The sequence below is a fragment of the Pagrus major genome, chromosome 16 (assembly GCF_040436345.1).
Source record: "Pagrus major chromosome 16, Pma_NU_1.0".
In the NCBI taxonomy this organism is placed as follows: domain Eukaryota; kingdom Metazoa; phylum Chordata; class Actinopteri; order Spariformes; family Sparidae; genus Pagrus; species Pagrus major.
This window is the reverse complement of record NC_133230.1, coordinates 209,107-220,000: the sequence shown is the minus strand read 5'-3', so window position 1 is coordinate 220,000 and position 10,894 is coordinate 209,107. Positions and strand designations below refer to the sequence as shown.

Here is a 10,894-nt window from a genome sequence, read left to right as displayed (position 1 = left end):
CGCCCTCTCTTCTCCACCAAATTAAACTTCCTGTCTGTAATAACCCCCCCCCCCCCCCCCCCCCCCCCTCAGAGAGTAAACACTCTCCTGTTCAGAAACTTGGGAGCTCTTCAGAACCGGGCCGCCCCCCCACTGGCAGCCAAATTAGAGCGGCGGGTTTGAGCCCAGGAGGACGTTGCGGGACGCAGACGGACGACTTAAGCTGTTTTCATCATGAATCTCATCCCTTCATCTTCACTCTGATGAGATGAGGAGCAGCAGAAGAAGAAGTCACGTTATTCGGCAGCGGAGCGGCAGAGCGGCGGCCCGGACGAGCTCAAATCTGACGGATTAATTCTTCCTCATCACAACGTTGGCTGAATATGAATCATCGCTCCAAAGCTCTTTAGTCCCACACGCTTAACCAGTCTTTGAACACATCGCAGAGAGTCGTCTGACGCCTGCTGCAACATGTTTCACTTCCTGTCTCACTTCCTGTCTCACTTCCTGTCTCACTTCCTGTCTCACTGTAAGTTCAGTATAAACAGACATATGAATATATGGATCAGTTACTTTACTGATACTTTGATACTTAACTACATTTAATATTGTGTACAGGTGTGTGTGCCAGGTGTGTGTGTACAGGTGTGTGTGTGTGTGCGTCAGGTGTGTGTGCCAGGTGTGTGTGTACAGGTGTGTGTGTACAGGTGTGTACAGGTGTGTGTGCCAGGTGTGTGTGCCAGGTGTGTGTGTACAGGTGTGTGTGTGTGTGTGTCTCAGGTGTGTGTGTGTCAGGTGTGTGTGTACAGGTGTGTGTGTGTGTGTCAGGTGTGTGTGTACCGGTGTGTGTGTCCCGGTGTGTGTGTCAGGTGTGTACAGGTGTGTGTGTCAGGTGCGTGTGTACCGGTGTGTGTGTCAGGTGCGTGTGTACAGGTATGTGTGTCAGGTGTGTGTGTGTGTAGGTGTGTGTGTACGTGTGTGTGTGTGTGTGTCAGGTGTGTGTGTGTACAGGTGTGTGTGTGTGTGTACAGGTGTGTGTGTGTGTGTGTCAGGTGTGTGTGTACCGGTGTGTGTGTGTGTGTGTGTCAGGTGTGTGTCAGGTGTGTACAGGTGTGTGTGTCAGGTGTGTGTCAGGTGTGTACAGGTGTGTGTGTCAGGTGCGTGTGTACAGGTATGTGTGTCAGGTGTGTGTGTGTGTAGGTGTGTGTGTACGTGTGTGTGTGTGTGTGTCAGGTGTGTGTGTGTACAGGTGTGTGTGTACGTGTGTGTCAGGTGTGTGTGTCAGGTGTTTGTGTAGCTGTGTGTGTGTCAGGTGTGTGTGTAGCTGTGTGTGTGTCAGGTGTGTGTGTACGTGTGTCAGGTGTGTGTGTAGCTGTGTGTGTGTCAGGTGTGTGTGTACGTGTGTGTCAGGTGTGTGTGTAGCTGTATGTGTGTCAGGTGTGTGTACAAGTAGAATCTGACCTGCGCACTCTCTCGCTGGCCTCGCGCTCCGCCTCCTGACAGTGCTGAAGCTCCGCCTCCACACTCTGCTTCTCCTTTGACAACTGCTGCACCTGGACCAGCAGGGGCGGGGCCTGTGGGGGCGGGGCCTCACCTGCTGGAGAGATGCTGTCGCTGGGCAACGAGGGAGGAGGGGTGAGGAGGTTTTGAGAGCTGAGGAAGGAGGATGAGGAGTCAGGATGACATCACAGAAACATCACATGATCTTCACCCTCAGCTTGAAGAGTTAAAGACGTGTTTGAACACCTGATCGTTATCGATGACGTCACTGTGCGTTCATCAATAACAGCTGATGATTCTAGTGAAACATGTCAACACTTCAGAGACTCGTGCTGCGTTCACTGTCAGCAGCTCAGCAGTAACAGCACGTTGTCTTTGGTACATTTAAATAAAGTTTTGAGTTGAATGACGGCGATCAGTGTCAGTCTGACCTCGTCACTGTGATGGAGCTGATAGATAATCAATTATCTGGGTTATTGATAAAAGCCTCTGACTGGCTAATTAATATAAACAGAGCAGACAGACAGCAGAGGACACAACAAGTCCACCCAGTAAACCCCGTCCACCCAGTAAACTTAGTCCACCCAGTCCACCCAGTAAACCCAGTAAACCCCGTCCTTCCAGCCTCTCTTCAGACTGGAGTCGGGTGTTTTTCACGTCTTCATGTTTTTCTCAGTTTAACTAAACAGGAAAACTTTCCATGGTTTCCATGGTTACCGTCAGGAGTAACAGTGACCACTGAGCTCCTGAACCAACAAGCAGCAGGTCAGAGGTCAAAGGTCAGAGGTCATGACCTCCATCAAGTCTGAGACAAACAGACGTTTGATGTGAAAGAGCCTTCAGAACAAGATCCAGAACAAGTATCTGAACCTACTGGAGGACAGAATGTGTAAAACCGCCGATCTTCTCTCTGATGGTGGTCTCTCTCTCTCTCACTCACACACACACACACACACACACACACACACACACACACACACACACACACAGAAATAAGTGAAGAAATGAGTTTCTGTTCCCGGTCCAGACGGTGCTGCTGCTGCTGCTGCTCGGTCCTCTGAGTCTCCGCAGGCGTTCTGACTTGATCCTGATGATGTATGGACGCTCACAGTCTGAGCAGCGTGTTCAGGTTCAGTGTTCAGCTGCAGATTTACAGCCTGTTTCTAGATGTTTATTCTCCGACACACTGAACAACATTTATTATCTGAGTCTCATCGTGATGACAGACAGGTGTGTTACAGACAGGTGTTACTGATCTTCAGGTTTCATGATATCTTTAGGTACCAAGTGTGATTTTGTAAAGTTGTGGTGAACGACTGAGCTGCTTCATCGTGCTCGTTATGATGTTTGTTTGCTGCTCAGTCTCAGTTTGTTTCATGACAGCTGTGAGATGTTCATCAGAGGACAGCGAGGTGATGACATCAGCTCTTCCTTCCTCATTCGAACGTCCTGCCGGCTCTTCTCTGCTGAATTATCGTCCTCAGTGACGCCTCCACCTCTCCAGACTGAGACGCCACAGACCGTCCTCCACCACTCCAGAGTGAGACGCCACAGACCGTCCTCCACCTCTCCAGAGTGAGACGCCACAGACCGTCCTCCACCTCTCCAGACTGAGACGCCACAGACCGTCCTCCACCTCTCCAGACTGAGACGCCACAGACCGTCCTCCACCTCTCCAGAGTGAGACGCCACAGACCGTCCTCCACCACTCCAGAGTGAGACGCCACAGACCGTCCTCCACCTCTCCAGACTGAGACGCCACAGACCGTCCTCCACCTCTCCAGACTGAGACGCCACAGACCGTCCTCCACCTCTCCAGAGTGAGACGCCACAGACCGTCCTCCACCTCTCCAGAGTGAGACGCCACAGACCGTACTCCACCTCTCCAGAGTGAGACGCCACAGACCGTCCTCCACCTCTCCAGACTGAGACGCCACAGACCGTCCTCCACCTCTCCAGAGTGAGACGCCACAGACCGTCCTCCACCACTCCAGAGTGAGACGCCACAGACCGTCCTCCACCTCTCCAGACTGAGACGCCACAGACCGTCCTCCACCTCTCCAGAGTGAGACGCCACAGACCGTCCTCCACCTCTCCAGAGTGAGACACTCAGCTTGTTGGAGTTTCCTGATTAACTGTGAGGTCAACGAGGCTTAAAAACTGCAGAAGACAAACCAGTGACTGATGAACTGTTCTCTGGTCTCTCTTGGACAACAGATCTTAGTCTGGGTCACATCAACAAGGATTATGTTAAAGGAGCAGTCAGTAGTTTTGTTGAAGAAATGTTAATGAGAAGAGAAAGATCTTCAGTGACTGAAACAAACTAAATAATCAAACTCTTTTTTTTATGACTGAATAAACAAAAAACAAACTGACCTTAAAGGAGCTTTACTTATATGTGGCGGACCCTGCCACCTTTCTATCTTCAAACAGTGTTCTGGGACCTTATTTTCCTCTGAGAACAGCTCGTTTATTCACTGATGGAGACCTCATTAATATCGCAGATGTTAAAATTCTCAGTTTGAATTTCTTCTTTAAAACTACACAGAGCTGCTTTAATCGAAGATGAGTTTAAAACCATTAGAGATTAGCTCTCATCAGAGTTTAGTAAAACTAACTAACCCTAAGCAGAGATCTGTTTCACCATTAAAAATGAATCTCTGCCCAGTAAAGCAAAGTTAAACAGAGTTGCATCAATGTGGAGATGGTGCCCACATTAAAATGAATATATTAATAAAATCTGCATGCTGTCAGGACCTGGTAAGACTGTTAACTGTCAGCTGCTCTGTATTTCTTTATAAAATGTCACGTTGTTGCTAGTTAGCTAAAAGATTAGATTAACTGTTAGTGACATCATGTTTGTTTTCAGCTGTTTCAAGAGTCACTTTGAGTTTCTGCTGCTGAAAACAACATTTCCTGATGTTGCTGCTTCAGAATAAAAGTTTTTAAATGACATACTGACACAGAACTTTTATTGTGAAGGATTTATAGGAATTTTACTGAATTAGCATAGCTTTGCTAGTGCAGAATCTTGGATAATCCAGCCACTCCTCTGACCGCTGTCACAGCCGCGGACCCGCTGCTTTTAAATGTCTTCGACTGAACACCGGAGCTCTTTAGTTTCACACACACACCTGGAAACAGGTGGCCCTGTTGTCATGGAGATATAAATCTGATGTGCCAAGTCAAGCCGAGCTAGCACCTGTGGAAATGTCCTGTTAGTGAACCAACTGCATCTGTGTCAGTGCCCTGTGTGACAGTTGGTCCCGTGTTCAGTTCAGATCCAGAGCTGACTGAACTGGTATCTGGATCAAAGCTCAGCAGCATCACAAAACTCATCTGGTTTCAGTCTGTGCTCCATTTTATTCCACTAACTTCATTATTTTGTTCAGTTCATTTAAACAAGAGAGCCGTGTTAAAAGTTAAACCTCATCCAGTGTAAGTTTAAAGTTAATACTGGATCACAGTTTAAAGTTTTGGTCCAGCAGAATTAAATTTAATCTAGCTTTAAAGAAAAAACTAAACTGAGGTTCAAAGAGGTTTAAATTGAGTCTTTCTTAAGGTGCAAAAGAATTTAAACTCAAGCCATGATTTAACCAGGCTCAAAAGTTAATCCTTGTTAGTCTGAATGAGATAAAAGATTAAATGAAATGAATAAAAAAATAACAAACGTAGTTTCACAGCTGGAGTCTAAAGGTCTGGATACAGACTCTTCCCCCTAAAGACTCAAGTCGCCCAAATTTACATGAAAACTGAGTTGTTTGCGTCACTGATGGTTCAGGTTCTGGTTCTGGTGAACAGATAAATCTATAGGATGTTTGTTGGTTCACATTTAGGCTAAACTGAACTCTGAGGCCTGTAGTGGGCGCTGTCATCACTGTAGACTGTTGCTGCTGTTAATACGCTGATGATCTGATGATGTGATGATCTGATGTTCTGATTTTCTGATATTCTGATCATCTGATGTTCTGATGTTAACCCTGCCTGTTGTATAGCTGAAACCTCTTTCCTGGATGACGCTGGTGTTCCTGCTGTCGGCTGGCTACAGTTTGACTGCTGTGGACCAGCAGTGGTTGACTCAGGTTGTTAAAGTAATCAGGGCCGAGTGAGACATTTCTTAACCCAAATAACAAAAAACATAATGAGCTCCGGTCCCTCTGATCTGTCCCATCAGATCATTTTGATGAAGAAACTCTCAGGAACTGTTGGAGGACAGATCAGATCCTCTGTGAATACGACTCTAGTTTTCTGATGAGCTGAAGTTCAGTATAATCCTCCTGCCTCACAACCATCAGTTGACCAAAGTGCTTCACAGGTTCAGGAATTCACAATACAAGTAGATACATCAAACAAGCAAACAAGCAGGGGACACAAAACAACGGTACGTGGAGGCAAGATGTCCATGTCTAACTAGAATTAAAAGCCAATGAAAAAAGGTAGGTTTTTAGCAATGTCTTGAACATTTCGGCGGTCCGAGCCGTTTTAATTTGCAGAGGCAAAGAGTTCCACAATTTAGGAGCAGCCACTGAAAACGCTCGGCCACCTTTACTCTTCAGTTTGGCTCTTGGGACGTTGAGAGCCATCAGAGAGGACGACCTCAAAGCTTTAGCTGGAGAGTAAATGTTGATGAGCTCACATAAATATGGAGGTGCCAAGCCATGTAAAACCTTGGTCTAGCTCAACCCCAAGTCTTCACTCACAAAGCTTGGAAATTCTGGCCTTGGTGTCCAAAACATTTTCCACTGTGACGAAATGGGACAAAACTTTCAGTGCCATAGCTGCTCGTCACAGAGGAGGTTTTCAAATGTTTGTGTAAATAATGACTTGTGCCTCAACAGGGGAGGAAGCAGCCTAATCGGGGGGGGGGGGGGGGGGGGGGACAGGAGCAGGGACAGGGACAGGAGCAGGGACAGCAGCAAGGACAAAAGCAGCAGCAGAGATAGCAGCAGGGACAGGAGCAGCAGCAGGGACAGGAGCAGGAGCAGCAGTAGGGACAGCAGCAGGGACAAGGACAGGGACAGGAGCAGGGACAGCAGCAAGGACAAGAGCAGCAGCAGAGATAGCAGCAGGGACAGGAGCAGCAGCAAGGACAGGGACGGGAGCAGGGACAGCAGCAAGGACAAGAGCAGCAGCAGAGATAGCAGCAGGGACAGGAGCAGCAACAGGGACAGGAGCAGGAGCAGCAGTAGGGACAGGAGCAGGAGCAGCAGTAGGGGCAGCAGCAGGGACAGGAGCAGGGACAGGAGCAGGAGCAGCAGCGGGGACAAGAGTAGCAGCAGGGACAGCAGCAGGGACAGGAGTAGCAGCAGGGAAAGGAGCAGCAGCAGGGACAGGAGCAGGAGCAGCAGCAGGGACAAGAGTAGCAGCAGGGACAGCAGCAGGGACAGGAGTAGCAGCAGGGACAGGAGCAGCAGCAGGGACAGGAGCAGCAGCAGGGACAGGAGTAGCAGCAGGGACAGGAGCAGCAACAGGGACAGGAGCAGGGACCAGAGCAGCAGCAGGGACAGGAGCAGGAGCAGCAGTAGGGGCAGCAGCAGGGACAGGCACAGGAGTAGCAGCAGGGACAGCAGCAGGGACAGGAGTAGCAGCAGGGACAGGAGCAGCAGCAGGGACAGGAGTAGCAGCAGGGACAGGAGCAGCAGCAGGGACAGCAGCAGGGACAGGAGTAGCAGCAGGGACAGGAGCAGCAGCAGGGACAGCAGCAGGGACAGGAGCAGCAGCAGGGACAAGAGTAGCAGCAGGGACAGCAGCAGGGAAAGGAGTAGCAGCAGGGACAGGAGCAGCAGCAGCAGAGACAGCAGCAGGGACAGGAGTAGCAGCAGGGACAGGAGTAGCAGCAGGGACAGGAGCAGCAGCAGGGACAGCAGCAGGGACAGGAGAAGCAGCAGGGACAGGAGAAGCAGCAGGGACAGGAGCAGCAGCAGGGACAGCAGCAGGGACAGGAGCAGCAGCAGCAGCAGAGACAGCAGCAGGGACAGGAGCAGCAACAGGGACAGGAGCAGCAGCAGGGACAGGAGTAGCAGCAGGGACAGCAGCAGGGACAGCAGCAGGGACAGGAGTAGCAGCAGGGACAGGAGCAGCAGCAGCAGAGACAGCAGCAGGGACAGCAGCAGGGACAGGAGTAGCAGCAGGGACAGGAGCATTCATTTGCATCCTTTCCAGGTTTTAAAAATAGAGTAATTGGTGCATTTGTAAGGGTTTGTGGCAGGGAACCTCGGATTAAAGAGTCATTTACCATATTAAGCAAAAGTGGTACCAGTTTATCTGAAAATTTCTTGAAAAATTCGATGGGAAAACCATCTGGCCCAGGTGCTCTGCCGCTTTGCATAGCTTTAATTGATCCCAGTATCTCGCCTACATTCAATGGCTGGTCTAGTTTCCTTTCTTGGTCATTATCAATATTAGGGAATGTAAGACCCTCAAGGAACTTTTCCATGTCTGTGTTATTGGGTGGAACAGTCACAGACGGATGTCCATTACAACATGGTTGTGTTCCAGTGTGATAATCTGATTAAATCATCCCTGATGTAAAAGCTTCCTTCCTCCTGCTACACAGAGAATGTTACATACATCTTAAAATGCCCTGTAACAAACTCTTTGATAGAAATGAAAACTTCTGAAGCATTAAACATAATGAATCATCCTGTGACCTTTGACCTTACTGATAGATTACATGTGAAATAATGATCATATTTTATTGATACCTCCCTGATCTCTGTGGACTCACCTCAGTGTTGACAGCACAATCATTTTATTGTCATGTAAAGACTGAAAGCCTTCATTGTTCTGCATGTTCATTTTAAATAAAGCTCCAGCATCAAACCCTGTCGCTGTGTGACTTTCATCTCAACCAGCACCAACAAAGACCAACTATCAATTATCAGTCAATTATCAATACATAATTTTCTGGCAGCTGATTGGACAAAGAATGATGATTTAGAATCTATATGATATTAAAAACTGAACAGGATTCAGTTTTTTAAAAGAAATAAAGTTAACTTGTTTGCAGTCGATCTCCTGTTGTATCTGACTGATCATCACTTATATCTGATCACATTTTAGAGACCAAATCCTTTTTCTTTTGTTTGTTTCCCTTTTATGGCTTTATTCATAGGACAGCTGGGATAGATGACAGGAAGTGGGATGAGCGAGAGGAGGGATGACATGCAGCAAAGAGCCACAGGTCAGACACGAACCCTGGGCCGCTCCAGCGAGGACAGGGCCTCTGTACATGGGATGCTCGCTCTACCTACTGAGCTACTGGGCGCCCCAAATCCTGCTTGTTAATACAAAAACCATTGATAGTTTGTAGTGAAAATGTTGTAATCATAATTGTGTCATGGTGAATTTATTCTATACATGTCTGTCATGTGTTATACTTTAGTCAACCCTTTAATAAGAGCAGGTTCTTCTGACTGTTTAAAATGTCTGTAACATATATTTCTATAAAACCACAGACTATGTTGTCTCTGTTGTGAACGATCATGCAGCTTTATTTACTGTGTCTGAGACTTTCTACTTTTCAATGGTCTGACCTGTGATTGGCTTGTAGCACCTGTAGCTCCGCCTCCAGTTGCCGTCTGTCCTCCAGAGCTCCGCCTCTCTCTCGATGAAGCCTCAGCAGCTCCTCCTGATTGGACATAACACACACGTCAATCACATTTACAACCTGATAGTCGACTCATTCAGGTCTACATTAGCAGAACAGATGATCTGTGAGTGATGATGATGATGATGATGATGATGATGAAGGACCTCAGAGCAGACTGTTCTTTTATCTAAGGTCCACTCTGATTGGAGCCCTGTTAATTAGGCTCATATTGATTGGTGATCAGATCGTGTATTGATGATTGAAGGGTTGATCGATTGTTTTTTTGTCTGCACTGATCTTAAAGATAATTTTATCTTTTCTGTCACAGTTTTAATCACTGCTGAAGTGGCTGCTACATTTCTTCACACCAAAGAGTCAATCACATGTCCAGTTTTTACCCCTCCCCCCTGGTGTTGCCCCTCAGAACAGAGTCAGAGGGGTAGTGGTGGACATCTTCCCCTCTGAAATGGGACCACCCTTCAGACCCTCATACGTCATCAGTAGTCATTAGACATTTAGCCCTGACACCAGCTGGCTGCTTCACCGTTTCTCTTTCAAAATGGAGTCTGAGCCAAAGCCAAGCCCCGCCCACCTCGCAGTATGTCATCCATCAGCGGCAGTGTTTATTGTTCAGTGTGATGCATTCTGGTTGTTGTAGGACACCACAGCACCTTTTCTGTTTTCTCTGCTCATGAAAAGTTCAAAAGTATTTACGTCTTCCTGCAGCAGAGACGGACCAGATTTATATCAGAGCCGTCTGTACAGCTGTGAAGTACTTTAACTGTGTGTTGGACTGTGTGTGTGAATAAGTGTGTGTGTGGTGTGTGTGTGTGTGTGTGTGTGTGTGCGGTGTGTTCCTGCACAGAGAGATCAAGATGTTGATCTCAGTGAGACTGTGTTTGAATAAAGGATTAATTAACTAATGGACTAATTAAGGAACATGAGAGTCAACACACTTAATGAGGATGTAATTGTATTAAGGCAGCTGATCATTACTCAGTCAGCTCCTGGACTGAACTCCAGGTGCATTCTGGGAGTCAAACAAGACAGTCTGACACTGCCAACCTTTAATGAAGCTGTATGATGTTTTTCTCCTTTAAATCAAGTCTCCAGCTGCTTCAGTTGTTTAGCAGAATGCTGCAACTCTGTTTTACTGTGAAGCTCCAGAAATGTTCTGTGGACTACGAGACTTCACCTGACTTTATATCATCAGGAGGAGATGATGACTGAGCCTGACTTTATATCATCAGGAGGAGATGATGGCTGAGCCTGACTTTATATCATCAGTTGAGTTTTACTTTATAGCAGAACTGTTCCTTTAAATCCACGTGGAACAGGAGAGGAAACGCAACAATTACCCAAATAAACTAACTGCAGGTGTGAGAAGAACACATCAGAGATCCAGCCAATCAAAACACTCCATCCTGACATATCACCTGCAACCTCACCTCCTCTCTCCTCACATCCTCCCCTCTCCTCTCCTCCTCTCTCCTCACATCACAAGGACATGGATGCCCTGAGTTCTTTTTTCTTTGACTTGGAGAGATCTGTGGCGCAGAGGAAGCAAATGACCTGCCTTGAACTCCCTGGAGGCAAAGTGACCACCAATCCAGAGGAGATGAGGACCCATGCTTCAGACCTTTACACCAATCTGTTTGGGAGAGAGAGCTGCAGCATGGATTCCTGCAGGGAGCTTCTGGAAGGGCTTCCTCAGCTCAGCCAAGAGGGAAAAGCAACTCTGGATGGTGAGCTGACGCTGGAGGATCTGACGACTGCTGTCAACCAGATGGCGACAGGATGGGCACCAGGAATCGATGGCCTCTC

The 10,894-nt window shown here is 47.7% G+C and overlaps 1 protein-coding gene across 2 annotated transcripts in view; it reads right to left on the bottom strand.

Moving 5' to 3' along the window:
• mipol1 (mirror-image polydactyly 1) overlaps positions 1-10,894 on the bottom strand; it is a 57,906-nt gene that overhangs the window by 1,666 nt on the left and 45,346 nt on the right. For both annotated transcript variants that reach the window (XM_073483471.1, XM_073483470.1), the window contains 2 exons: positions 9,015-9,109; positions 1,441-1,632 (listed from right to left, as the gene is read on the bottom strand). In XM_073483471.1, the coding sequence (XP_073339572.1) occupies positions 1,441-1,632; positions 9,015-9,109 (287 nt within the window). The remainder of the gene's footprint in view (positions 1-1,440; positions 1,633-9,014; positions 9,110-10,894) is intronic.